The sequence below is a fragment of the Cylas formicarius genome, unplaced genomic scaffold (genome assembly GCF_029955315.1).
Source record: "Cylas formicarius isolate icCylForm1 unplaced genomic scaffold, icCylForm1.1 PGA_scaffold_1__22_contigs__length_36826433, whole genome shotgun sequence".
Taxonomy (NCBI): Eukaryota; Metazoa; Arthropoda; class Insecta; order Coleoptera; family Brentidae; genus Cylas; species Cylas formicarius.
This window is the reverse complement of record NW_026844264.1, coordinates 24,424,788-24,452,670: the sequence shown is the minus strand read 5'-3', so window position 1 is coordinate 24,452,670 and position 27,883 is coordinate 24,424,788. Positions and strand designations below refer to the sequence as shown.

The window sequence follows — 27,883 nt, the reverse complement described above, 5'->3', positions numbered from 1 at the left end:
TTCAAATGAATTGGTTGAAAATTCGTTGATTGCCTTGCGTTCCTATTTGAAAACCAGTGAATACACAACCGATTCCCTCTATGATTGTTTAAATAAAATTGAAGCTTTTGTTGAAAAGCAAAATAAGAAATCCGGTCGTCAGTCACAAATAACTGACTTTTTTCCAGTGAAAGAGTAAACTTTAATATGTACATACGTATGTATGTATATGTGCACACATACTATGTTTATATATACCGGGTACATATACAATACATATATATTTCATAATTTTCATTTTTTGTTCAAAAATCATAGATATTAGGGCATTTATGTAACGTATAACCCATTTTTAAAAATGAATGAATAAATGTTCATTCACAAAAAAGTACATGCATTTGTAGTTTTTATTGATAACTCGAAATTTTCATCTGTCAAATCGCAGTTCGACTTATCGAAGTTCCACTGTATCTTTACTTTTACCGCAATCAAAAATCGGAAATTTTAAAACGTTTGTAAGTTAATTGAACTGAGGTGGCCTTTACTTGATGAAAATCCATTTATCCAAATTAATAAGAACTAAAAGTTCAGATTTTCACCAAATTATATATTATGACATGACAATTGTTTCGACAACACCGTGTCCTTATCAGATGTCATTTGATAAAGACACGGTGTTGTCGAAACAATTGTCATGTCATAATATATAATTTCGTGAAAATCTAAACTTTTAGTTTGTAAGTTAGTTTACCTAATGAAATGCATATTTTAGGAGGAAAATTCCAAACTAAAAACTGAAATGGAAGCACTAACGAATGAAAATCAAACGTTGAAAACATCGTTAGAAATAATGAAAAAGTCTCTCGAGGAAAATGAAATAATATTGGAGGTGTTTACTAAAAAGGCCAATGAATACGAACAGAAATGCCAACAAAAACGGGACTTGCTGTTGAAAACTCAACTTCAGTACAAAATAGCGGTACCATGATTCAATTACAAAATTGTACTTATGACTTTAAGGCTAATCTAAATTAGGTGGCTAAAGTTGAAAGTTTGCGCGAGGATCTGCAAAGTGTGTACTTAGAAAAGGCTCAACTTCAAAAACATCTCTCTAGTGTGGAAGAAAATTTTAAGCAGGCATCCACCAATCAACTTGATATTTCAGACAAAATAAAAGGCATCAAAAAGGTCGTTAATAATGTCAAATAGTAAGTCCGATAAAAGCGAACTCCCGGAATCTTTTAAGTTTCAAACCTTAATCATAATCCACCTGCTTATAGCGCAACGCCTTAATCATTGTCACATTTGCTAATTATGCCTAACTGAGATAAAGGAACTCCTTTACAAAACCAATAAATCCTTCGACTTTCCTGTTAGGATTTTTTAGCAAACAATGCGGTTCCCTCCATAATTTATACATTTAGAACCGACCTTCTGTAACTATATAAATATAAAAAGACGCATGGTCATTGAATGGAGGAACCTAAAAAATGACAAAAACGATAATCATTAATTTTCGTCTCGGTACATTTAATAATTTATAGTTAGTAGGACTTCCAATTATTGCCATATTGCGGTTCGAAAATATAGACACTAAAATATAAATAATAAGTATTTCCTGTAACCCTGTGAATATTGATTGAAGTGAAGTCGAAATGGTAAAAAAGAACCAAGCGGAAAGTTCCAAACTGGCAAGAGAAATTGATCTGTCTACGAGGGCAATCCAAAAATGTGACCAGCTGAAGGACAAATGCAAAAAGTTAGCCGACGCAAACCTAGCTCTCGACGAGTTATGCGTAAAACTAGACGGTAACAATTTTTCCACAAAAACACCCTCGGAAAGTTATGTTCCACTTTACTTACAGCCAAAAACAACAAGTTGTGCGAACTTATTGATGAGAGTAATATTGGTAGCCACCCGTATTTAGAAACAGAAGTTCTTTTAAAACAGGTAGCATTAGTAGCATTAAACACTTCTTTAAGAACGAAATTCCAAAAAAATCATATCGCAAAAAAAAACATAAATTTACTATCTCTGTCCACAGTGTTAATATAGGTATTCTTTTTAATTCTTTAGCTAATTTAATTTTTACTCTAAAATATTTAGCACGACTAATTAAAAATACGCTATTTAGTGTACGGAAATGCATAGGCGCCACAAAGATACTATGGAGAAAAAAGATGAATGTCTCAGACTTCTGAATGAAAAATTGTACGTCGAGAGAGAGAACAATGTCGAGTTAATAAAATCCAACAAGAGGCTGCAAAAAAATTATAAATGTTCGCTAAAACAAATCGAACATCTCAAACAACAATTGGAAACATCAACGCACCAAAATTTCAATAAATTTGGGAAATTAGCCATAAAATCGGAACCTGTTATAGAGATAATGGATAGCCCATCCAATTAGCGTAATAAAGCACTGGACAACGCGGGCAGGGAATTAAATGCTTTTCGTAGTCACTAAGAAGGTAACCCTTATTAACTTTAATAAAAAAAAATTGTAAACAATAAACGTAGCTATTTCACCACTCTTTGCATTATTTTTGATTTACAATTCACATACTGGGTCAAAAAGAGGTAATTCTAATATGATACGTGGCCATAACTATTTTAATTTTATTTTATTTAAAAAATTTCGATTAAAAAATAACACCTCCATATAACAAAATTTACATTAAGCAACAACTTTCGTAAATCGATAAAAAAAATACTCGCCGTGTTACGATGTAAATACATATCCCAGATGAAAATAACAATAATAATAATTTTATATTAAAAATAAAAATTTACGTTAATCACAAATAAATTTGTTCTACTCTAAAAAAGTATATTATGCAACAAGTTTGATAATCGCCAGTCACAAGTTTCTTTTGTCTCTTGCTTCAAAAATATTTCGTCCATTTTGATTTTGACTGCAATTTTATTAACAAATATTTACAATGTCCACAAGATTTTAAAAATGTTTTTGCCAACATCAAGAAAACTGCAGTTTGGGCCCGCCAAATACATGTATTTTTAACTGGTAATTTTTTGGTGGGAGACATGTTGTAATTTTAGTGTAATTTTGTTTTTAAAGGTTGTCTTGAAAATTTTATTATATTATGCTCCTGGTAGTTCTTTATGATAATATGTCATATTATGCATTAAAATCGAGGTCAAACTTCAATTTTATTAAAGCAAGTTTATTATCATATTCCTTCTTAGCATAATTTAATTCACAACTTAATGTACACATTGAATTGAAATATATTTTGATATTTTATTTGCAAAGTACATATTCTCTACTACTACATAGGACCATCTATTTTAACAAAAAAAAATACAAATAATAACAATAGACACTAACTATCAAAAAAATCACAAAAGGTGTTTCTCATTTTTCAAAAATGACAAATGCTTTAGTCTCAGAAATCCTGCTTGATATCCCACGGCGAAATAGCTACATGCTTGAGGATTCGAATTAAACGAAATTTTATTTATCGACGATAATGGATAAATTTCCGTCCAAGAATTTGCAAACTTATCACTGTCTACTACTTCCGTATTGACAATCGGAAAATTTCCTGGATCTTCCTACAGAAAAATAAAAATGAAAAACTAACCAATCAGGAACAGTATTTACACCTTACCAGTCGGTAATCTAGTAAACAGAGGGCATAATTATTAATTGTGTGTTCATAACTACAAATATCTTCAACAACGTTTCCTTGTATATCAGCTTTAGCGACAATTCTTGCATAAGAGAGTAACTGAAAACGTGAAAATAATAATATTTGGGATTTTATATTAATTTGTTAATAAAATAAACCAAATTTTTGCCAAAACTACAGAATCCACAAACAGCACCGTATATTTCTTCATGAAGTTTAATTGCTTTGCAAATTGCAAATATTATAATGAAAAAAATAACGTACTGATTTTTTAAATTTATTCCGTCTCGATTCCATGCTACGCAGCATTTGATTGGGAAACACTGACATAATTTCCCCCATTAAAGAACCGTGAACAATCCCATTGAGCCAATCGCTAAACGACAAGCACTTAATACCGGATTTTGACACTGTAAGGGTGGCTGGTTCCGAAATGAAATCTCTGATGGGCTTCGCCAGTGAGTAAAATCCTATAATAATTAATTGACAATACGCAGCTTTCTTTTAGTAATTAAGTATACAAAGCGCTTGACATACTTTTCGCAGAAGAACAGGACTCGTCTTCAGCGATTGCACAACACAGCCAATGCGTTAACCAAACGCAATCGTTTAGAGGGGTACTTCTCTGAAAAGACGTTTTGTCCAAGGTGGTCAAATCCCACCAAATCGTTTCTCTATCAAATGACGAGGTCGCTAGCCACCTGTTGCCTCCGTTTAGGTGGCTAAGGGTCAACCCTAATCACCAACACTTTTTTTAAATTGAAACGTTTTATAGAAAAAAAAATATCAAAACTTTAGTTCAAGTTTAGTTAAAGAAGTTGTTTTGATCGCAAACGTTTTTTAGCAACTTCAAAAATAAAAAAATATTGTACTTATATATTAGGAATTTTAAATAAAAAACTAAAATTGAGGAGTACCCTGGGACCATTAAAATATACCATGACATAAAATTACCGGTTATGTTTGAACGGTGAGCCTGTATCGCAAGATAAGAGAAAATTATTTCGTCTCCGTTTATGCTAGTTCTTCTCAATAAACTAGACTCGCAGTTTAAGTCGAACATGCCGACCATACCATTTGAATAGCCAACGGCTATATATCTATGTCCGGCAGCCTACAATTGATATAAAAAGCCACGGGTTCAAGTCAACACGATGGCGTTTACCTTGCTCCACGATAGTTTCACTGGATAATATTTATCTACTTCAGCTACATTTCCCGAATTCAATTGGAGCTTAATAATTGAAGTGCCTTTGTAAAACATGCCTCTGAAAATTTAAAATTAAATTAAATTTCACAAAATACTACTTAATTGAATTAGATTGAGTTAAAAACAAATACCAAGGACTACGCTTTAGTTTTTAGTTAGCTTTATAAAAAAATCCACCAAAAATATCTTACCGGTCCTCCTCCAATAAATTGTGAACTGAAAAAATATGTACAAATGAATCGGAAGCAGCCACCGCCAGCAATCCTAGACGATTTTTAGACGGCCCATTCGAAGTATCAAAACATCCGGAAGGGCACCACTCCAGATCCCATATTGGTCCTTCATCTATCCCTAAACCATATAGAAGCGACGGTACTAATTTTGACTAAAAAAATGCAATCGTACTTTAGTTTTAGTATACTGAGTGTTTGAAAAAGTTGTTTTAGTGCTTGTAGTAGTAATATAAAAAATTCCACAACAACATACAGTGTAGGTAGGTTTTTGTTAGGTACAGCTTGGACTTGACATATGGATAGAACTTTCCCATTGGTGTATTTGTGTATCTAATTTCACTTTCACCTAAGCTTTGCATTAACTTTTTCAAACACCTTCTATAGAAATATTTGTGTAGTGGTTTACTTCTTTATTTTTTAAGACTCCAAAATCCCAGAGTAAAATCAGCGATTGACAATTATAATTCGCGTCTATTAAATATTTTTCAGTCATGCTACCAAATGAAGCCACAGCCAAAATCTGACGATGATCAGGTTCGTTGAAAGGTGTTGGTAACCACGCCATCGCATTTATGGGCCCTCCACAAAATATAGTTGTATCATCTGGAGCAAAGACGAATTTGTTATGAACCTACATTTGCACAACGGCAGGTTGAAAGAATACAAATGGTACTACCACTCCTTCAGGAATTTTCACTTCAAGAAAAATATTTAAAAAAAAATACCTTCACATAACTCCACAGGTTGAAACAAATCGATTCTTTTAAAAAGGCAATCTTCTAACCCTTCAGAATTGTTCTTCCCTGTAAGCGTTTTGGCAGCGACATAACAAGATGTTTGAGTTTGAGGCAAATATTGGGCCAATAAATCGCATTCTAACAACTGCCAACCTTTGTCGTTTTTTAAATTAGGAAAAAGTTGTCTATTGCTGCAGTTGTTCTCGTAGCTACAAATTTACCTCATACGTTTAGAAAAAAAAAAAGAAAAATGGTTAAATATTTCTAAAACATAGGTTGTCAAAAGGTTCCCTCTTTTAGTTTTAGAGATGTAGAATAGAATAATCAACACTAGGTGTTGATTATTCTATTCTATATATTGAATTTTATTTTTTTAAGAGTGTAATTTAAAATATTTTTTATTTACAAGTTATAACTTTAGTTCTAAAAATAAAGGGCATTAATGAAAAATGTTTTTGGCTTTGATATTTTTAATATTTTTGCAACTGTTTTGTCGCATTTTCAAAAATTTGAATTTTATTGAATTATTCTGTAAAGTTTGCTAATACTAAAGAAGTAGTAGGAGTAATCCAGTATCAACTAAGAAAAGAGTATAACTAAACACTCATCAAGGTTCCAATCGCTTACAGAACTAAATAGTGTTATTTTTAATTATATTACTGTTTAACATTCGCGCTGTGTAAAAAAATTTCATCTATTAGTAATAAAGAGGTTAAAAAAATACTAAGAGGAACTTACAATTCCAACATCCAGTCATACGAAAACGGATATACGCCTTGCTTTTCAGACCTATTGCCCAGACCAAGCAAAAAATTTGGGGTAACTAAAAAAATATTTAGGCAAGACCGTGGAATGTCAGCTCAAGCACCCATCATACCTTTATAGCAGGCGTTCTTTTGCAACTTTTTTTTTTCCTCCATCATGAAAAGTTTGAAATACTCCGCATTATCTTCCAACAATTCGTCATCGCTAATTTCAAAATTTTCGTCTATGTTCATACCGTGCTCGGCATGAAGATGTTTCAAAATTTCGGATTCTTGTTCAAATATGGAAATACATTTTTTACACGCAAAGAACTGCAATTTGAAGAATTATGGAGAATAAATGCGCGAAATGACAATCAAGGTGAATTAATGAGCATTCAACTGATTTATTTATTCAGTAAATATTCTTATAAAAGCATTTATAGTGTAAAAAAAATAGAATATCCAAATTCAAAATAAGAAGCCACGAACATGCAAATAATGTTAAGACCAAATAATGAAGGTTTATTATTAACTTAAAACGTATACCTGGGAAGGTTTTTTATTACAGCTGTCCATATGCACCGCTAAACTTTCGACCGAAGTGTCTGTATAAATACATTCTGGAAATTTGCAAGTGATGGTAGACGCATTTTCGACTTGTTGCGCCAACACTGTGGATATCGAAGCTGACTTGAAGTCTTCGTGCGTAAAGTACTTCTGCAAATGTATTTTAAACGTCTCATATATGGGGCATTTCGCGTGAAGCAGAAGTTTCCGATTTTTCTATATATGAATTTGGTAAAATAAAATTTGAGTAACTCTGTGGTATTAGATAAATAAAATAGAGGACATAGAAAAATTAAACTAGATTACACAGGGTGTTTTTTGGTAATTGTTAGCTTAGTGACAACATTCTCACCTTCTGAAATCCTAAGACTATCGCAATGAGTATTCCTAAGTAAATACGTAAAATTCCTTTAATGTGCAATATGTTAAAATGGCAACAACAAATCAAGTTCGGGGTGATTTATTATTTTAATTAAATATAAAAATTAAAATAAGCAGAGAAAGACGTTTTGTATCTTTCTGCTACATTGTTTACAATATTTTTATAGATAGCGCAAAACGAACTTAAAATTCTGGAAAATAAACTTACCGTTTCAATATCATCAGCACATATGTTTCTTCCATACTTGTTAATCATTTGAAGAGCCCTAAAATAATTGGAAGTGTTGTTTGAAAATAAAAAATACTAAAATATACCTAGTACATACTCGAAAAATAATAACTAGTCCATCTACTTCTGGCCGTTTAAAAATAATTTATTCTGTAGTTTGCAATATCCCATATGTCTGCTGTATGGACATATCAAGCATAAGTACTTACGCTTAATTTAAATAGATATTTTCCGACTTACCTTTTGTATGTTGTTGTATGATGTTGACTATTTGAAATATTTTTTAGTGAAATAATGTTCGACCAACAAACACCAGAGAAAAAAATTGTAGTAATTAGTTAATTAAGAAATTCAAGTACAATGAACGTGGCATGAGCTTCAATAATACAAATATTCCTCCGGCAAATTTTAATCCGGCAAATAAATTTTTCTATTCAAATATTTAGCAATTTTAAAAACTAAAGTATTAGTTACCTTGTGGCTATCAATCAATTAAAATATTAACACAAAAAAATATTATAACAATTAAAACCTACCCAAGTTTAGTCATGTTTTATTGTGGACTGCTATGGTTCATTTAGTGAGGCCTCTATCTATTGGGTTTAAAACATTTAGTTTTTAGTTTTTGTTGTTGTCATTGTTTTTCAATTTTCAAAATTTTGTAAACCAGGATTTTATTGAACTTTTTACAAACAAAAAATTAATATGGAAGCCATCAGTTGCTTTATTGAAATAACAAAACACAATGTTATTATAAAATGAACACAACAAATACTAGTTTCGGTAATTTATATTATTTGACACCAAACTCAATTCTGTTGTTTTCGTCTATTTTTTTATGGTAGGTACCTAATACTGAACAGTACAACACATATTAAAATGTATTTATAATATGTACATAAATACATTTTAATTCTTACCTAGTACGAGGTCCCACAAATTAAATTAAATTAAATTAATTGAATTTATAACATTACAAACATTTGCCATACTTTTGAGCCGCTCTCCTCTTCAGATCACCCTGATCAGTATTGGCTGATGTCCAATCTCTCTCATCCAATTGGTTTGCTTTGGGAGGGGCGTGGCTTGTTTTTAAATGATACTCTAAACTGACTGGTAGCAACTTCTTGAAACACAACTTGCACTGAACCTTCACTTCCTCCAATTCTTGGTCCGATTTTTGACACGTCGATTTATGCGACAAATATCCCACCACAGATTTTTTGGATGCGCCACATTTCTCGCAATTTAAGGGTTTCTTGGATTTATAAAGCTGATTTAATATGCGCATCACCAAATCCTGGTCGTTTAGATCCTAAAAGATGCATGCATTGTTTCCCTTGGGACATTTTCAATTTTTATTGCACAAGAGAAGAGCTTGCCTTTGCATTTGATATGTTGGAACGTTGGTGAAAAGTTGGAATAAATCAAAGTTAGCAAAACGTCATGACAAATAATTCAGGAACTATGGAAGACTATCTCTAAGTCTCAATGGTAGTACTGACATATTACAGTCCAAAATATCTACTAAGGAATATTTGTGATTTATTGAACTAGATTATACAGTTTTGATCGACCATGGATCTGTATATCTTCCATAACTCTACTGTAGTGTCACAACACACTTTCATTTTTGATTTAATAGAAAAAAAACTTTCAAAGTGTAAAATCTATAGTCTGGAAAACATGAAATATTGGAAATAAGCAATTCCCGATTATTTGACAATGTTGAGTGGTTGACAATGTTGAGTCAACCACAGTTGTGGATAACTTTTTGAAATCCGAGTTGAATAGAATAAAATATCCATTTGGTATCAGGACATTAAGAGCAAAGTTCAATAGTCAAAACCTTCCAAGTAGAGATCAACTTACTTTTATGTGTTCTGATACAAATACCACATATTATATACGGGTCACAATTATATTTTTTGCTGCCTTTTAGAACTTAACTGTCTTCTTATAAAAATTTGGATTACAAACCTGAACACACAAAAATATTTTAATCCTAGTTTTAAAATACAGTTTTAAATATCAAAAAGTGAGTTTTTTTTTTAAGAATCTTTAAAAGGATATAAGCTAAAAAAACAAGAAAGTAAGACAACCAAATTCCTTACCAATGGAATATCTCCTACTCGCCAAGCTAAATTATTATGCAACTTATACTTATGATAAGGCCATTCTTGTTTCGTCAACACTTTCTTGCAAACAGCGCATGTTACTTTGCCCGTAGCGGTAACAGCTCCGGTGCAAAGCTCCAGATGATCATAAAACTTCTTCGCAAGGGTGCTTTTCTCTCCACACCTATGGCACTTTAGTTTATTTTGCTGCTTCAATAAATTTCTTAGAGTAGCCATAACAACTTTGAAGTTGTGAATATCTATGGGGGTTTCTCCGTTCCGCCAAGCCAAGTTGTGATGAATTTTTTGTTTGTGATATGACCATTCCGACCAGTCGATGGTTTGGTTACATACCATACAAATAACTGGACCACCTTCGGCAGGGGATTTTATATCACTAAAAGAACCAAGATTACTCTCAAATTGTAATGGGTATCCCTTTACCTATTATTTTCCCGGTCGTTTTCTTTTACTCCAAACGAATCATCACTGTTAAGAAATTAAAGTCAAACCCAATCAAAATGGATATTTATTTATTTTTTGCACTTTGGAACGGTCATATTGCACAGATGCCAGTGGTCCTTTAAATGAAGATAATTTGCTCTATATTAACCCAATATTAAAATGTAATCAAGATGTTGGGAATTTGGATTTGCAAAACTTTGAAAACATGTTTTCTGTTCACTTTTGGTGGCTCTCTACCCAAATTCTGGTTATGTTTGGAAATTTTTGTACTTATAATAACTGACTATTCATTAAAACTCGAAACATAGAATAATAAAAAAATTCCAATACAAAGCATCACGCGTCTTATTCATTGACAATTTAATTACAACTTTATTTTTAAAGGTCTTAAAAATTTCCAACGTTTAGAGGCTAACAAACGTATTGTGTATAATAGCTTTCGAGCCTACATAGCACAAAATCCATTATGTTGTGCGTTCCAAAGTGCAGAAATGACACGAACATCTCACCTGCATTCCTTAGAGGTACCCTGAGCTGCTTGAAACACCTGCTTTAACATTTTTGTAGTATTACCCGTAAAACTGTACCTAGATTTATTTTGATTTGTAATTTCTACATTGCCAGCGCCTTCGCCTGTATCCACAATGCTATTTATTTCCAAAGGATCGGATTCATCCATTTCACGGGAAACGTCACCTTTTGCGCATTTTGTCTTATGAGGTAGAATCATATGGATTTTTTTTCTTTTTTTTGTTGGCTGATCATCAATAGAAACGGAAGAATCGCTGTCCAGAACTGAATAATCCAATTCTCTACGTTTCCTACCTCTACTTGAGGTTGACATCACTGTTTCTTCCATTTCCAAGTCGGACTCAACAACTTCGTTTTTAATGAACCTACCTTTCCTCTCTGTCGGATCACATGTGCTTTCCGTAGAAGTTGATGATGATTCAATTTTTATTTCTAAAGGCGAATTTTTTCTCGGTCTACCTCTTTTCTTTTTAATAGTTATGTCGGGACTTTTAGTGACAGTAGTATTAACATCTAAAAATTTCTTCAATTTTGAAATCGTAGCAAAACCTACCACAATCAGTGGTTGTTTGTTAAGAACCGAAGATATAGAAACTTGCAAAGATGAGTGCATTTTTGGGAAAAACGTTTTCCTAATCAAGGGATTATTCGTTTTATTACAACGCCACGAATATTTTGGAAGAAACATATAGTTTTAAAAAAATACCAAAAAAACATCAGTTTTTATCTAATTTTTAAAGAGTCTAAAATCATTTTGTTTAATTTATATTTGAAATTAATACACTTTTTTTATCTTATAAATGTGGTCAGGGAAAAGGAATTGCGGTTGCATAATAGATTCAGTTTCTCATAATATATATATATATATATATATATATATATATATATATATATATATATATATATATATATATATATATTTTATATTCTGTGATCTACTTTCACATACTGGCATTCAAAAAAATTACTTAAAAAAAAGTTGATAATAAACATAGTGCACTTGCAAATATTTATTTTATCATTAATATTTAATGACTATTAGTTCAGTCTAGGTCAAAATATTTCCCACCAGCGTTTTTGTCTATCTGATAGAGTAAATAACAAACAGGAATATGTTCAGTGTTCAAAATTGATAATAATTCAGAAAAAAATCAAGTAAGCCCTAGATAATTTTGTTAGTATCGAAAAATAGACTCACCCTCCACATCAGTAGACAGATTGTAAAGCATGTCAAAATTTGGGATATATGACATCCAAACTTCAAATAAAATTTAAAATTTTACTTTCTACCTACCTGTTATTAATGAATCTCTGTCAATATTGTCGGCTTTAAGATCTAGAGTTTTTTTTCTGGGTCTCCCTCTTTTTCCTTTCTGACCAATGTCTATTTTGATTTTACTTCCATTTTCTGGCACATTTACGTCTTTTGGTATATCTTTACTATCACAATTAGAAGCAGGGTCTCCGCTAACACCTGCAGGCAAGTTACAATATGTCTCCTTACTGTCCACCTTCTTCGATATTTTGTTTTCCATTTTAACTGTTGGGAAAAAGCAAAAGAATTTTTGACACGAGTTTGAGCCTTTCCAATAAAAGGAAAACACACAACCAAGAAAATTAAACTATAGCATCTATGTGCACTAATTTCTACTTGGTATTACTGTTTCTAAACAGAATTTCAGAGCCTGTCTTAATGATTTTAAATGCGATGGCCTTCCATTGAGCCTGTCAGTGCAGTTGTGTAAATAGTGCGGGAAATAAAACTTCACCCTAGTGGAGTAGGAATAAAGAAATAATTTATTTTTTCTGCAACCATATAAAAAGGAATGATAAATATGTGTCTTGTAGAATTCCCTGTTCCATATTTTCACATTGTGTTATAGCGTGACAGAATTTAATTTAAGATTTGAGCAAGTGAAAAGTTGTATTATTGTGATAATAATTATAGTAAGCTTAATAGCAGCAGAGGAAGTATATCACATATATTATTGACAGCTTGCACTGAAGCAAGAATAAGTTTTTAGGAGAATATTGCCCTATCCTAACACAAATTAGATGCAAAAACAAAATCAACTTAACTTTGACAAATCTGAGGCAACTATGTACATAGCAAAGGACTTTGAGTTACCCATTAGGAATTAGGAAGGAAGCCACTTACTTTCCTTTGCAGCTTGATTCTGTAATATAACTAAACCAATGCGGCATAATTCTTCACATTTTTTATTTTATCGTCATATTTCTCCACAGATAAGTTCATAATTATATATCTAAAAAAAGAATCAGTACTCAAATTTGATCATCCAAACTACTTAACTCTCACCGGCCAATTCATGTGCAAAAACCAGGAATTTTATTTTAGCCCAGAAAAGCAAGTATCCAAAATTGTAGTCATAAGTAACTGCTTGTATCGTCTGCGAAACTGCTTCTTAATACATTAAAAAGTTATGATAATATACGAAATAACTAATAACTTTTAAACCTAGGGAGGTTATATTCATAGATAATAGAATTAGCATTTTCTCTTAACTAAATTAAGCAAAGTTTAACAAAACAAGAGCTTATAGCTTGAACTGCAAGTTTTAGTTAAACACTTTTTGGGACGAATTTTCGCCCATTTAAAAACTGACTCAATACAACCACGAAAAAACTAAATTTCAAAACTTTTTTCTATGGTTATAACCTCTTTTTATTTTGAGAGTATTCAGGAATTTACATTTTAATGGCAAATTCAACTAGGTCATCCGAATTGTCCGGAAATACCGAAGATGATGAGCTAACACTCCCACGAGCGAGCATAAATAAAATGATTAAAGAACTAGTTCCATCTGTTCGAATAGCTAATGAAGCTCGGGAATTGGTTTTAAATTGTTGCACAGAATTCATCCACCTTCTTAGTTCTGAGGCAAACGATATCTGCAACCAACTTCATAAAAAAACCATCAATGCCGAACATGTGTTAATGGGTAAGTGCTTTTTGAATCAATTGAATTTCATTGTTCAATAAGGACTAATTTTTTTAGCCCTTGATAAATTGGGATTTAGTGACTATCATGCCGAAGCAGAAGCTGTATTGAAAGATTGTAAAGCGGTAGCAGCGAAGCGACGTAGACAAAGTACACGATTAGAAAATTTAGGTATCCCTGAAGAAGAACTTCTGAGACAGCAGCAAGAATTGTTTGCAAAGGCCCGTCAAGAGCAAGCTTATGCAGATCAGCAACAGTGGGAACAGCTTCAAGCAGCTGCACAGCAAGCTCAATCTCTAGCTTTGACTTCCAATGATGACCAAGAGGATTACTCTTAACTTTATCACAAAATAATGACTAGCATAGGTATTTTAAAAATTTTGGACAATATTCTTGTTTGTGTAATAAGTGCATATTCCTTAAGAAGTAAATAAGACTCAGTTTATGTCACCGAAATATATTGAAATATCTAGAAAGTTTTTGAGATCTGTGATTTCCTTCAGACTTTTCCATGAATTCTTTTGGAGTCACAAGTCCCCAAAAATTAACAATTTTTTTGCCATATGCCGCATAATTATAAGAAATAAATAAAAGAATGAATCATGACAAAAACTTATCCTGGCGACCTTCAGCATTAAAGAAAAAAAGAATATTGGACCATAGAAAACTATGGAGTAAAAACCTATTACTCTGTGATGTTGATCACCTTAATTGACATTTATCCGTTCTGTGGTCCGAATAATTTTATGGCAGTTTGTGGCTTACTCTGATTATTTTTTTGAATAATGGAGGCCCTTATTCCCGTCATAAATAAGTTGCAAGATGTCTTTAATACAGTGGGATCTGATTCCATTCATTTGCCTCAAATCGTCGTTCTTGGATCACAGGTATGAGATGCTTAACTTTAGCTAAATGTTTACTAAATGACATAACCTATTCAATAGAGTTCCGGAAAAAGTTCAGTAATAGAAAGTTTGGTGGGCAAGTCGTTTTTGCCTCGCGGTACCGGTATTGTTACAAGGAGACCTTTAATTTTACAATTAGTATATTGTCCAAAAGAAGACAAAGAACATAGAAATGCCAAGGATGGTAGGTGTTGAACTGTTAATGAATTAACAAATCTAAATATCTTTCCAATTTTCAGGAACTATTGAATTGGAAGATTGGGGAGTATTCCTACATGCCAAAGACAAGATCTTTCGAGAATTTCAGGATATCAGGCAGGAGATTGAAGAAGAAACCAATCGTATTGCTGGAAGTAACAAAGGAATTTGTCCCGAACCTATCAATCTTAAAATTTACTCCACGAAAGTTGTAAATTTGACTTTAGTTGATTTGCCTGGAATAACAAAGGTGAGTTTTTATAATTTTTATTAAAAATGTCTTATGTTACCTCTGGCAGGTTCCAGTGGGTGACCAACCTGCCGACATTGAGCAGCAAATACGGGAACTAGTAACAAAATACATAGCAAACCCAAATTCAATAATATTAGCAGTTGTTACTGCAAACACTGATATGGCTACATCAGAGAGTTTGGCAATCGCCAAAGATGTAGATCCAGATGGACGGAGAACCTTAGCGGTTGTAACAAAGTTAGATTTAATGGATGCTGGTACTGATGCAATTGATATTCTTTGTGGCCGAGTAATACCTGTTAAGTTGGGTATTATAGGAGTTGTAAATAGATCTCAGCAGGATATTATTAACAATAAGAGTATAAAGGAGTCATTAAAAGATGAAGCAACATTTTTACAAACAAAATATCCTACCTTAGCTACAAGAAATGGCACACCCTACTTAGCAAAAACTTTAAATCGACTTCTCATGCATCACATTAGGGATTGCTTGCCTGATCTTAAGGTGGGTATTAATAAATTGTATAAAGGTATTAATTATATAAGATGATTAAATATAAATAAGCTTGTAAAATTACCAAAAAATATGAAGCATTTGAATGAAGGTTAATATTCTTTTATATCGTAGACCAGAGTAAATTTAATGATATCTCAATTCCAATCATTGCTCTATTCCTATGGGGAAGATATTTCTGATAAGAGCAAAACTCTTCTGCAAATAATAACCAAATTTGCCTCGGCATACTGTTCAACAATTGAGGGCACTGCTAGAAATATTGAAACTACTGAATTGTGTGGTGGTGCTAGAATATGTTATATATTTCATGAAACCTTTGGACGTACTTTGGATTCAATACATCCTCTTGCTGGATTAACAAAAATGGATATTTTAACAGCCATAAGGTAAGTTGGAACATTATTTTACAATTTTTTTCATTTCCTGTATTTGATCTTTGTTAAACATTCAACATTCTTTCTTTTTCGTACAGTTGCCAAGGTGCAAACCTTGCCAGTCGTCTCCTTACTGCCTTGCAGTGCAGTTGCAGCTTGAAACCTGCACGAGAAAAAATTTTTTGTAATTTCCTGGGTAGTCTTTCGAAATACTGTCAGTAATATTGATCAAGCATAGGATGATGTTAATTTGTTAATCATCTTGGTCCAGATGTTTTTTCTCATAAAATAGTAAATTTTCTGAAGTATCTTTACTTATGGAAAGTAGTAAGGTGCATGCTGGGCTTGCAACACATTACTATTAAAACTATTGTTAAATCTAAATTACCTTATGGTTGATATAAATAATTTTACGTAGTACTTCAGGTAATGTTTTATAGGAATGCCAATGGGCCACGCCCCGCACTCTTTGTGCCTGAGGTGTCTTTTGAACTACTAGTCAAGAGACAGATTAGGCGGTTAGAAGAGCCTTCTTTGAGATGTGTTGAACTAATCCATGAAGAAATGCAACGTATTATACAGGTAACTTAATCTTTAATTTTGCGTTGGTGTATTAGAAAATATTGCTAGGTCGCGACCAGTTTTGCACGAGCCCTTTGAATACCGTAGATTATATTCTCAATTTAAATTTTTTCTTAAGTCTAGTTATCAGTGACATTTGTGAACTCCCTATTATGTCGTGAGATTCACTAAATAAAAATAGAAGAGTATCCTTATGTTTCAAATTGAAACAAAGGAAAAACACTGGAATTTTTATTTTATTGAATGCACCTATCAAATTCTGCAATTTAACTAAACACTTGTTGTCATTTAACAACCATTTTCTCACACTTGTGTAATTTGTTATAGTCATTTACTTGTTATTTTCTGGGCAGCAATTTTTAGGACTTGACATCCTAATGGTATGTTATCCACCCGCCCGACGTAATGCACTTAAGCCTCGTTTTTGCACTTTTTAGCACTGCGGCAGCGAGGTTCAGCAGGAGATGCTCCGGTTTCCAAAGCTCTATGAAAGTATAGTTGACGTGGTCACGCACCTGTTGAGGAGAAGGCTGCCCACCACCAATAATATGGTGGAGAACCTCGTCGCCATAGAATTAGCTTACATCAACACCAAACACCCGGATTTTTATAAAGAAATCGCCATGGTTCCGTCGATGATCAAATCAGAGGGATCCAGACCTGGGAGACCCAAAAGTATGTATGGGAAAATGGCTGCCCTACACGCTCAGGAACCGCAGGAATTGGTAAGTTCATTTGAATGAATTTCTATACATAATGAATGAAAACCAACAAGCAAGTGCGCAGATCTTTCCTTAACGATTGTGGCGCTTATTCACTATTTTTTGAGGTCAGTTGACCATTACAGTATTTTGATGTTTAGTTAGGATTATGTGGTGCTTATGCAGAATGTTAGCTACAACTTTATTATTATTGTTATATTTTGTTTTCGTTTGGTTCTAGCTGTTATACCGCTGTCTTTCTCTCTACCTTTTTAATGATTGTAAAACTTAATTAAATTGGTTAAACCGTGAATAAATAAATAAATAAATAGTTACCCACCACAGGCTGCAACCTCTTACAATCGATAAATATTAAATAAAAATTCTATGGAATAAATAGCCACTTGCCTCAAAAGATTTTGAATATTCTTATAAGATTATAGTATTTATTTATCTCTTTTTTTCTATCTCTGTAGAGAGCTCAAAATATTAAGGCCTCGACCACAAATCAAGCAGATTTTTTCGATTATCTCTTTCATATCTTGCCCGTATCTACTTATTATGACTTCGTGAATGTCGTTGAGGTATTTACGATATTCAATTGTTTGGTTTTGATAATAAACAAATTCATCAATCGATAACAAAAATGAGCGTCACCAATTTTAGCATATTGTTATCTGTGGATATGCATTCGCGGGAGAATATTCAAGTGGTCAATGTCCAGGTTATAACATCACTTTATGGAATGTTGTGATTTACCTAATAAACTATTTTTCGAGGAAAGCGTCCCTAGTAAATGCCATAAAGCAGTTCAACATATTCGAAATATTGCTCAGTGAGTGCACATATCAAAAAATAGCTATTTAGAGAATAATTAATAATTAAAAGAGAATATTACAAATCAATATGTAATTATAAAGGGATATCACTACATTTTGTAATACGGAGGAGAATTGATTTGAGTTATCTGAATATTTCAGTTTTCATTTTCCTAAATCACGGATTTTTTGAGAAGTATTATTTTGTGGATGTGTCACTATTGCACTTAGTGAGCGATATGAGGTTCAATTAATATTTAATTAGGCATATATATATTTTTGGTACTTAGATACTTAAATATTATGTAAACTGCAGGATATGCTTTGACTGGTTATTTGAAATCATTTGGTATTGTGCTCATTTTTATAACGATTTGTTGCTTTATGCATTAACACGTCATTTTGGATAAGTTACTTGATAAAACAGTAACGATATATTTTAAAATGGCCCCCTTTTAGATAACAAACGGTCCCACATCCCGCGTGTCTTTCAAAACGGAAAGCAAAAGGAAAGAGGTATATTTATAACTTAAAACCCTTTTTTGTGCGTACATCATGGAGAATGCTTTTTTTCTTAAACAAGGCAACTTGAGTACTCCGTATAGGTAATCAATAAATTTTAGGCCAAATCGTCCAGTAATCCCCAACTAAATAACGACGATGCAACGTCTTGGGTCTCTAACCTCACTTCAGTTCAAAACGGAACCAAAGAAAACGATATCGATCGTCCGATACTCGACGCCAGAGGTGAAGCCGATCTCAGATCTGTTCTGAGTCCTGACAAGCCGGTTAATTTATTACCGCAGGTTCCTATAAATAGTAATAGTTTCCGGAAGTTATCTGAAAACGAGGAGCATGACTGTGAAATCATAGGTGTGTCGAGTGTATCCAAGCCCATGGTTGATTTAACAGTAGTTCAATGATTTCAGAACGTTTGATTAAATCGTACTTCTATATTGTTCGGAAATCAATCCAGGATACTGTTCCAAAGGCGATAATGCATTTTCTAGTCAATTTCGTTAAGGACAACTTGCAATCGGAATTGGTTACTCATTTATATAAATCAGATAACGCCGACCAGTTGTTGGATGAATCTGAGCATATTGCTCAGAGAAGAAAGGAGGCCGCGGACATGTTAAAGGTAATTTTTGCGAGTATCAATCAGGATTAAAATCTTATCGCTTTGAAATTAGCTTTCAACAGAAAAAATGTTTTTTAGGCGTTGCAGAGAGCGTCACATATTATAAGCGAAATCCGAGAGACTCATATGTGGTAATCAAGATTTGCAGTTGAAGTAGTAGGTGTCTTTTTTGGATTGGATGCGCCATCGTCAGACTAGTCAAAAGAATCCCGACCGTTTCACGAAATCGTATCACCTCTTTATATGTCACACTATATGTAATTTTTGACACTGTTATTGTTATAATAGACTTATTGTCCAATAGTTGGAAATTATAATATTTGAAATCCAAGCATATGTTTTTGTTCAAAAAAGATCTGAAAAATTAACAGTGGTGAGAAACAATTCAAGTAAAAAAAATCTCGTAACAAAACTTTTGTAATTCAATTTATTTTACTTCACAGCTTAAAACCCATAGCAGAGATATTTATTACCACTGACACATTGATGTACAAGATTTATGCTTGCTTTTAATGATTCTAGAAAAAGATGGATATGACGGTCTAGTACCTGTAGTGGTCCGGTTTGAAAGGCCCATCAACCGACACACCAATATATTTGGCCTGTTCAGGTGACAATTTAGTCAGTTTCACACCCAAATGGTCCAGATGCAATCTGGCCACTTCTTCGTCAAGCAACTTGCTCAAAGTGTGCACCCCAACGGCGTATTCGTTTGGCTTTGTCCACAACTCAATTTGCGCTAAAGCTTGGTTGGTAAACGAGTTTGACATCACGAAGGAAGAATGGCCAGTGGCGCATCCCAAATTTACTAAACGACCTTCTGCCAAGAGAATGATGTGATTGCCGTTTTGGAGTTCGTATCTGTCCACTTGTGGCTTAATGTTTACTTTGGATTTTGCGTTTTTTTCTAACCATTTCACGTCGACCTCGCAATCAAAATGTCCAATGTTGCATACGATACTATCATCTCTCATGTTGGCCAAATGCTCCCCTTTGATGATATCTATATTACCAGTAGTGGTGACGAATATTTGACCCCTTTTGCTTGCGTCTTCCATCGTTGTCACTTCATAACCTAAAGTAGTATTTTAATGTATATCACCAGTTAGGGAAAATGCTAAAATTGTAACTATTCACTCTATATTACAGAGCTTTCTTGATTTGAAAGGTTTAGGGACATTAAAAATTAAAAAAAATTATTTAAGTACAAATTACTGACTCATGTCTGTCCCCAAAAAATAGGATATTGTACAAATGAGTGGAAAACCTGAGTCAGTCTTCCTCTCTATGAAAACTAAAGTCTTGCCCAAAAATTTTTAACACAATTTTTTTGCACAAAATGGTTCGTTTGCATTTATTAATCAGCTATAAGAGGTAAAACATTTTTTCTTTTTCGTTTGGTTAGAAACAAATAACATTTCTGTGAAATGGGGAGCAACAGTACTGAAACCTACTACGGGTATAATAAGCCTTGCTTAATGGCAATACTGAATAGTAACTAAAACAGCACCCCTTATTCTCCACCTCTAAAAGGTAGAGATAAAATTAATTCTATGGCCTGTATGCTTATCAGAGTCAAGAAGTGCCACTGAACAGTGGAGAAGGTTTCCTTGTCTTTGTAATCACAAAAGATAATTTAATAGAGGCAGTATCAATTATCTTGAGAACATTAATAATTAATATCAATTCTTTGTTTGTTGTATCCTAGGCGCTTTTATATAAACTGACTTACCTTCCATAGCAGCTTGAAGGGCAATAATTGGATCAACTTCCGTGATAATGACTCTTCCACCCAAAGCCCTCAATGATTGAGCGCAACCTTTACCCACATCTCCGTAGCCAGCAACTACACATACTTTGCCGGCAAGCATGACATCCGTTGCCCTTTTTATGCCATCTATCAGAGATTCCCGGCAGCCATAAAGGTTGTCAAACTTACTCTGTCAATAAGGGTGTACAATAATACTAGGTTCCCATAAGAAATTGAATTAGAGAAAAAACAAGGTAGATTTAGACCTCCAAATTCAATTTCAAAGTATTGAAAATGAAGCAACTGGATAAGTACAAAATTTTACAGTTTTTCTGTAAAACAGGATATTTACCTTTGTTACAGAATCATTGACGTTAATGGCGGGCACTTTAAGCCTTTTTTCCCTAAGCATTTTATACAAGTTGTGCACACCTGTAGTAGTTTCTTCACTTAGGCCCTTAATATCTTTCAAATATTGTGGATACTTATCGTGAACTAAGTTAGTGAGATCACCACCATCATCCAAAATCATGTTCAAAGGTTTTCCATTTGGAAAAACTAAGGTTTGTTCAATGCACCATATGAATTCTTCATCTGTTTCTCCTTTCCAAGCATATATAGCAATCCCTCTCTTAGCTAAAGCGGCAGCTGCATGATCCTGGGTGCTGAATATGTTGGAACTTGCCCATTGGACCTGAACATGAGGGGAATATGACAAAACCCCGCATTTAGCATAAATGATTGCTGAAATTTTAACACTAACAAAGCAATACTTAAAGCATTTTTTCTACTTTGTAGATATGTTTTTGGTTCTACCTTCTATTGGAGAATTTTTAAACATGTTTTTGATTTCTTTTTGTATCATTACTAACACTGCCAAATATAAATAATAATAATATAATAAACCATTAAAGAAAAAAATGAATTATAAAAATAATTTCCATATGATCTAAATGGAGATAATAAATTATGATGAAACATTTGAGTTTGAAAGGAGGTTCTAAAATTTTACCATGAAACTATTTCTTTTTAAAAACGTCCAAGAGGTATAACTAAAGAGAAATAAATATACATAACAATAGAATTGTGTTAAGAGGTATTCCAAAAATAATTTTAAGTCTTTTGTTGTTCCCAAAGCTTTTAAAATAACAACATGTTGAAGGTTATCTGAAAACGATAATTGTTTCACAATTCAAAAACAATTATTGGATTTTTACGTAAAAAACAAAAAACCTTTTTAACAAAATATTCATATTGTTAACAACATAATTATAAGTTAAGAGGTTTTAAAATTGTCGCTAAAATAATGACGGACTTAAATCTTATACCATATTCTTAGACTTCAGATTTTGATTAAATTCAAGGTTTATTGGTATATTCATATTCTGATGATGAAATAAAAGCGCAAAAACTTAAAATTAAACATCAAACTATACCTCAGCTCCTAGTTCAATAAGAGTTTCAATTAAAACTGCAGCTTGAATAGTCATGTGGAGGCATCCCGCAATCCTGGCGCCTTTAAGGGGTTTGCTTTGAGCATATTTACGACGAAGGGCCATAAGACCAGGCATTTCGTTTTCGGATAACTCGATATCTTTGCGGCCCCATTCTGCCAATTTAAGATCGGCTAAAATAAACAATCGCTTCAGATTTGTAGAAATTTTGTATTAATCATTACTTACCAACTTTGAATGGAACTTTCGTCATGTTTCTAAATGAATTTGAGCTAACCAATATGAGATAACCAATCAACACACTACGACGGAAGCCACATGCGAAATGCCGATTACCACGAGAGGTATTTTTAAAATTTGAATATTAAGGTTAAACAGATCATGTATTGAATTCTAAGCTGACTCTACCGAAGTCGGTAATGGGCGAATGATCAAAGTAATTTAGCCCAACACACGTTAAGGAATGCTTAGGCACAAAATACAATTTAAAAATTGCTATTAGTATTATGTAAATATGTACCTGTTGTAGTTTTGCTCTCTAACGTAACGAATCTTTTAGATTTATTTAAAAAAAAATTGCCTATTGGCACTTTCTGGCATTTATTTGGGAGGCGAAACTTGCATTTGCAATTACTAGGCTTTCAATGAAGGAGTAAGTGTTCTGTCTATAGCCGGTTCTACAGTTGTTTCTTAAACATATTTTCCATTTAGATTTTTCCTATATGATATCTAGTCGCTCATAAAGTTATATTTACATTTTTTTCTACTCCCGTTTGTAAAATACCTAATTACGCACCCATCTAGCGTGCGGGACGCGTCGCTTTACCATGTCAGTTTCGTTTCCCACGAATCCGAGCCACTTCGTACATTTCCGGGATTTTACCGCACGGGTTTGGGAGCAATCGGACGTTTTCGGAGATATTTCCCACGCTTTAAATTTTGACGTTTGTAAATTCTGACAGTCATGTCAGTAAATGTATTCGCGTTTTGCGAAAATATACCCAAAAACTAACGGTCGTAGAAAAAGTATAGTATGCAACACGTTCGGTAAACTTTTTAATTCACTCGTTGCATAATATACTATAGATAATATGCTATAATATACTATTAAAGTCACCATTAAGAAAAAACATGGCGCAGGATCCGCCATTTCAAATCTGGTTTTCAACCGTATAGGTAGTAGAGATATAGGTTTTGCCTACTTTGATAATACAGGGACTTCTGAAGCAATTATGAAAACATTTTTGAAAAGGTTCATTGCTGCATTCAACAACCAACATGGCCGCTGACAGGTTATCAGTTCGACGGTCCCCGTATAGATGTGGTACTTTTTGGGCAGTGTTTTGTTGAAATATGCCGAGATCTTTTTAAATTTTTGCTATTGCTATTTCGAAAGAAATTCGCGCAAAGTGCAGGTTAGCGTGTAAACATTCCCATTCTTTTCGAATTGGATGAAAAGACATTTTTTTTATAGTGGATTTAGCATCTATATTTGTACTATACATGCCTCCTTGCCACTGCTAGCCTTGTTCTATCTCTGGTTTTAAAAATTATTTAGGTAAATTCAGTAAATGCAAATTGAACTCATAATACGCATCATGTATTTAAATCCCTTTTAATTGTCAGTATAACTTGTGGCCTGCCGGTGCTACCGTCTAGTCTAGATTGGGTTACATTTACCATAATTGCGTAAATGTAATTAGTTTGCAGATTTGCCATAAGATATAAATGTAAAAATGTGTCCCGGATTTCGATTTTACAATAAGTTTTATCCACTAAATGAACTAAATAGCGAACAAGGCGGATGCGCAAGGCCTTTAAAAAATAAATATGTACCTATTAACTAGCATTAACAGAGATCTGACAAATAACTTAAATAATAATAATGATGTCTATTAACAAACCAACCAGTTGGATTAATAATGAAAGTAAGCAACAAAAATGTATTAAATTAACAAAAAGAATTAAATTAGAAAAAAGAAATTGAAATAATTATTATTACTAGTAGTGCTTTCTTAGGGACAATTTGGAATTGTGCTTTCTGGAAATCTATATTTATAATTATATTGAGGGCACGCATTTCGGTTTAAAAGAAAACGAAAAATGTACATGGTGTGTATATAGTTAAAGGCAGACCACAATGGAAATAACGGCTTGTAGTCTTCTGGGTATACGGGGAAATTGTGTTCCATACTTCACTGTTTTTTTTTACTAGTACTATTTACTTTGTTGCCAACCACAAATTTTCAATTACGTTTAAGTCCGGTGACTGGGCTGGTGTCTTAATAACGTTTGGGCAGTTATAAAGCAACCAACTGCAGACCCGAAATGACGCGTGCTTTGGATCATTGTCACGATAGAACCGATAATTGTTACCCATATTTAATTTTTGGGCACTAGCAACCAGATGCTGTCTTAACATATCCAAATACACATATTGGTTCATATTTCCTTCAATGAAATGCATCTTACCTACTCCTGCAGATAACATACAGCCCCATAACATCACTCCACCTCCACCGTGCTTAGGTTTTCACTATACTGATATTTTTCCATCGGATCGAAATAAGTTTATTTTGGTCTCATCGGCAAATAGTACTGAATCTCAGAAGTTTAAATCTTTATCGATATGCTCTCTAGCGAATGCCAATCTCACGCGTCTATTTCTTCGGCTAAGGAAAGGCTTATTTCTGGCAGTTCGACCATGAAAATTATTTTTTCCCAGGATTCGTCGAATTTTTTCCTCTGCACACATCTTTAAAGCACTTTTTTTTTGATAATTCGATTTCTTTTTTACAATCCATCTTTACTCATGTTCATTGAAGATCTTATTTGGAGCTAACTTTGACTCATTCTCGACCCTATTTTCGTCTCGGTATCGCTCAATGATATGCAGAACGGTTGACGGACATTTATTTACCATTTGGGCTATGCCTCCTTGGCTGTATCCATTTCTGTGACGAGTAATAATTAAATTTATCTCAGAAATTGTAGTCTGACGACGCATTTTTTAAAAAATTCGTTATACTGAACGAAATCTTGTTTTAAAATGCTAAACTAAACAAAAAACAATTGCAGTAATAAATAAAAGCCACTCCGGCTTGGCAAATTTCAAACTGATAAGTTTTGACCCCGGTCATTATTTTTGCATCATTTAGGATGTCACGTTAATATTGCATTAAAATTTAATTAATTCTTTATTGTCAACTAGGTAAGGTATATTTAATACACAAAGTAATTCACACTTTTTAAAGAAGGCTCTTTACTAACTTAATTTCAATAAATCGTTTTTTGTTAAATAAATAAAGAGGCATTCAGACCAGTCAGTTTTTGTTATAGCAATTGCATCACCATTAACATAATTTTATTGTTTAATTTGCTTGCTATCCGATTTCTTTGCAATCAAATAAATTTTCATTTTCAATTTCATCAACATTTATATTTTTATATATATTAAACCAGGTATTAGTTGGGCTTTTGACTTCCTTTCATAGGGGTTGTACTTGACCGTCCCTGACATAGAGACAGCAACGTGATGTGGTGTCGGGTGTCAACCGAACGCAAAAATACCAAAGGTTTCTTCGACTTTTTAATCAGCCTATTCCTGGTAGACATGTGGTTAGTTTAGTTCTATCAATTTTGTCGAAACGATAAGTATGGAGTTGCCCGCGTGTTTGTATGTCAAATTCTTTGCCGAATTTTAAGTCACATGGGATTAGGTGATCGTGGGTCTAAAGGTAATTTTATAATTAACGATCTTGTTCAAAAATTCTCTTTAGAGTTTCTTTCCCTCAGGCACAATCCAATAGCCAGCAATAATCGAGCAAAAAAAAATCCTTGTAGATTTACTTTTAAATTTAAAAATTAAATAAATAGCATCTCCACGGCACAATCAAATTTTTAGTTAAACTATTTAGATATTTAAATTTTTATTTTGTTTATATTTGGTTTCGATTCGACTGGGCCATCAAATCAGTTCAAATTTCTAAATGAGAAATGAGAAAGATTTATCATACAACATTGTTTACATTGCTGCTTTGCGTTCTCGGTATCATTGTATTTTTAACTCGATCGAACTTCTTGTAAAATTCAAATAACATTCCTGTACATAATTCAAAAATCTTTGCCAACGCTAGTGCCCTATTTAGGTTTTGAAGAGACAATTTTTTCCATTGCAATATTGACCCATGTTCGGATGATGATTATTATTTTGAAACATTAATCGGAAAGTTCCGTTAACAGATATTGTGTTATATGTTGCATAAAGCCCTCGATAAATCCGCAAGAATACAAAGAAGAATGTGAAGCCACAAAATTTTCAAAACTATTCAAAAGTTGACGAATCTTTGGTGCACTGCTTTTAATAGCTTTTAGTAGCGGCGTATAGTTTTAGTAAAGCTTTTCAATTATATTTAATTGCGGTTTAGGATTTTTGGGTCCATATTTTTCGATGTTCTGTTAAGACTTATAGGGGATATCTTTATATATTTATACTTAAAAGATGAATTACATAGAAGACTAAGAGACTTGTCCTCCATTATTGAAACGGTTTTGTTATGGTTCGCGTAAAAAGAAATTTCAGGGGGCAACTGGCAACAGCTTCAGACAGCAAATTTAGACCGGCATCATATTTGTATTCCGTTTAGCTATATATCCATCGCCTCTTCCTCTAAATTTTAATTTACGTAGTATAAAATATACTAATTACTGAAAGTACTTTAAAATTTTAAATACAACCAACGAAATGAAGGAATAAGATAAAGATTAAGTCAAATATGAATCAAAACTCCAAGAATTCATATTTGCGCCTAATAAACTGTCAAAAAGTTTGCCCTCAGTAGTATATATTTGATCAGTTAAACTGACTTGGACATTTTGCATTATACTAAGTACAATCCCTACCTCTCGATTTTCTTCTTGAGATATTTTCTCACTACACGACTGTCATTCCGATTATCCTGAACTCTGTAGTTATTTCTAAACATATTTAATACGATTGGTTGTTAAGGAGAAATGGCTTTATTCAGGTTGATATTTTTTAATCATTTGAAGCAAGTCGATGCAACACGTGTGATAAGTCACTCGCCACAAAACAAAGTTGTTGCATAGTATATTATTAAAAAAATTGACGTAAATTTATATATTTTTAATTCAACTTATATTAAGCGGTAAGTCGTTGTCATAAAATGTCATAGCCGCCTTATGTGTAACAATTTTAACTTAAGTAAACTATATTAAACTTCGCAGGCATTGACCAGTCAATGTGCAAACTCGAATGCACTAAATTAGATTTATCTCTTTGTCTACACCTACATTTGCTTCGTTTACATTAGGTTAGCGCCAAACAGATCCCTATTATGTTCGTTTCTCTTTTTCAA

At 33.0% G+C, this 27,883-nt stretch overlaps 5 protein-coding genes across 8 annotated transcripts; 3 read left to right on the top strand and 2 right to left on the bottom strand.

Annotated features, from left to right (window-relative positions):
* Positions 1 to 5: 5 nt before the first annotated feature.
* LOC132696692 (uncharacterized) lies at positions 6 to 5,585 on the top strand. Its single transcript, XM_060661673.1, has 7 exons — positions 6 to 240; positions 752 to 958; positions 1,015 to 1,187; positions 1,625 to 1,788; positions 1,845 to 1,930; positions 2,115 to 2,451; positions 5,566 to 5,585. Exons 1-6 carry the CDS (start codon positions 187 to 189, stop codon positions 2,388 to 2,390), a joined length of 960 nt encoding a protein of 319 aa, XP_060517656.1. The 5' UTR covers positions 6 to 186; the 3' UTR covers positions 2,391 to 2,451; positions 5,566 to 5,585.
* LOC132697127 (uncharacterized) lies at positions 3,145 to 13,521 on the bottom strand. Its single transcript, XM_060662420.1, has 20 exons — positions 13,170 to 13,521; positions 13,008 to 13,116; positions 12,144 to 12,389; positions 10,828 to 11,362; positions 10,298 to 10,342; positions 9,851 to 10,250; positions 8,729 to 9,051; positions 7,716 to 7,773; positions 7,106 to 7,276; positions 6,691 to 6,889; positions 6,552 to 6,636; positions 5,802 to 6,022; positions 5,483 to 5,679; positions 5,035 to 5,228; positions 4,799 to 4,901; positions 4,588 to 4,747; positions 4,171 to 4,368; positions 3,898 to 4,103; positions 3,613 to 3,732; positions 3,145 to 3,556 (listed from the first exon to the last, which is right to left on the bottom strand). The coding sequence occupies exons 3-20, from the start codon at positions 12,382 to 12,384 to the stop codon at positions 3,341 to 3,343; spliced, it is 3,672 nt and encodes a 1,223-aa protein (XP_060518403.1). The 5' UTR covers positions 12,385 to 12,389; positions 13,008 to 13,116; positions 13,170 to 13,521; the 3' UTR covers positions 3,145 to 3,340.
* On the top strand, positions 13,145 to 14,288 carry LOC132696693 (protein Dr1-like). The gene is made up of 3 exons (XM_060661674.1): positions 13,145 to 13,217; positions 13,586 to 13,812; positions 13,870 to 14,288. Exons 1-3 carry the CDS (start codon positions 13,180 to 13,182, stop codon positions 14,148 to 14,150), a joined length of 546 nt encoding a protein of 181 aa, XP_060517657.1. The 5' UTR covers positions 13,145 to 13,179; the 3' UTR covers positions 14,151 to 14,288.
* A 250-nt stretch (positions 14,289 to 14,538) lies between these two features.
* On the top strand, positions 14,539 to 19,626 carry LOC132696258 (dynamin-1-like protein). Of its 4 annotated transcripts, XM_060660994.1 has the most exons (12): positions 14,539 to 14,699; positions 14,757 to 14,901; positions 14,957 to 15,165; positions 15,215 to 15,673; positions 15,797 to 16,071; positions 16,500 to 16,641; positions 16,995 to 17,021; positions 17,079 to 17,366; positions 18,620 to 18,676; positions 18,784 to 19,033; positions 19,090 to 19,301; positions 19,380 to 19,626. In XM_060660994.1, exons 1-12 carry the CDS (start codon positions 14,598 to 14,600, stop codon positions 19,434 to 19,436), a joined length of 2,223 nt encoding a protein of 740 aa, XP_060516977.1. In that variant the 5' UTR covers positions 14,539 to 14,597; the 3' UTR covers positions 19,437 to 19,626. The 4 variants fall into 4 exon arrangements, with proteins under 4 accessions (XP_060516977.1, XP_060516978.1, XP_060516979.1 ...); XM_060660995.1 differs by lacking the exon at positions 16,995 to 17,021; XM_060660996.1 differs by lacking the exon at positions 18,620 to 18,676.
* A 98-nt stretch (positions 19,627 to 19,724) lies between these two features.
* LOC132696138 (adenosylhomocysteinase-like) lies at positions 19,725 to 22,861 on the bottom strand. Its single transcript, XM_060660783.1, has 5 exons — positions 22,734 to 22,861; positions 22,488 to 22,678; positions 21,404 to 21,745; positions 21,034 to 21,241; positions 19,725 to 20,376 (listed from the first exon to the last, which is right to left on the bottom strand). Exons 1-5 carry the CDS (start codon positions 22,756 to 22,758, stop codon positions 19,844 to 19,846), a joined length of 1,299 nt encoding a protein of 432 aa, XP_060516766.1. The 5' UTR covers positions 22,759 to 22,861; the 3' UTR covers positions 19,725 to 19,843.
* Between the last annotated feature and the right edge of the window lie 5,022 nt (positions 22,862 to 27,883).

Excerpts from the sequence above, each read along its gene's own strand:
- LOC132696693 (XM_060661674.1), top strand. The coding sequence starts at position 13,180 with ATGTGCAAAAACCAGGAATTTTATTTTAGCCCAGAAAA. Across the intron at positions 13,218-13,585 it reads TTTTATTTTAGCCCAGAAAA|GTCATCCGAATTGTCCGGAA; the intron begins GCAAGTATCCAA and ends AAATTCAACTAG. Across the intron at positions 13,813-13,869 it reads TGCCGAACATGTGTTAATGG|CCCTTGATAAATTGGGATTT; the intron begins GTAAGTGCTTTT and ends TAATTTTTTTAG.
- LOC132696138 (XM_060660783.1), bottom strand. The coding sequence starts at position 22,758 with ATGACGAAAGTTCCATTCAAAGTTG. Across the intron at positions 22,679-22,733 it reads GAAAGTTCCATTCAAAGTTG|CCGATCTTAAATTGGCAGAA; the intron begins GTAAGTAATGAT and ends TGTTTATTTTAG. Across the intron at positions 20,377-21,033 it reads CCTTCAAGCTGCTATGGAAG|GTTATGAAGTGACAACGATG; the intron begins GTAAGTCAGTTT and ends ATACTACTTTAG.
- LOC132696258 (XM_060660994.1), top strand. The coding sequence starts at position 14,598 with ATGGAGGCCCTTATTCCCGTCATAAATAAGTTGCAAGATGTCTTTAAT. Across the intron at positions 16,642-16,994 it reads AAATGCAACGTATTATACAG|CAATTTTTAGGACTTGACAT; the intron begins GTAACTTAATCT and ends TTTTCTGGGCAG. Across the intron at positions 18,677-18,783 it reads CGGAAAGCAAAAGGAAAGAG|GCCAAATCGTCCAGTAATCC; the intron begins GTATATTTATAA and ends AATAAATTTTAG.
- LOC132696692 (XM_060661673.1), top strand. The coding sequence starts at position 187 with ATGTACATACGTATGTATGTATATGTGCACACATACTATGTTTATATA. Across the intron at positions 1,188-1,624 it reads GTCGTTAATAATGTCAAATA|TGAAGTCGAAATGGTAAAAA; the intron begins GTAAGTCCGATA and ends TATTGATTGAAG. Across the intron at positions 1,931-2,114 it reads CAGAAGTTCTTTTAAAACAG|TGTACGGAAATGCATAGGCG; the intron begins GTAGCATTAGTA and ends TACGCTATTTAG.
- LOC132697127 (XM_060662420.1), bottom strand. The coding sequence starts at position 12,384 with ATGGAAAACAAAATATCGAAGAAGGTGGACAGTAAGGAGACATATTGT. Across the intron at positions 4,902-5,034 it reads AATTTATTGGAGGAGGACCG|AGGCATGTTTTACAAAGGCA; the intron begins GTAAGATATTTT and ends TTAAATTTTCAG. Across the intron at positions 4,369-4,587 it reads TCACCGTTCAAACATAACCG|GGTTGACCCTTAGCCACCTA; the intron begins GTAATTTTATGT and ends GTTGGTGATTAG.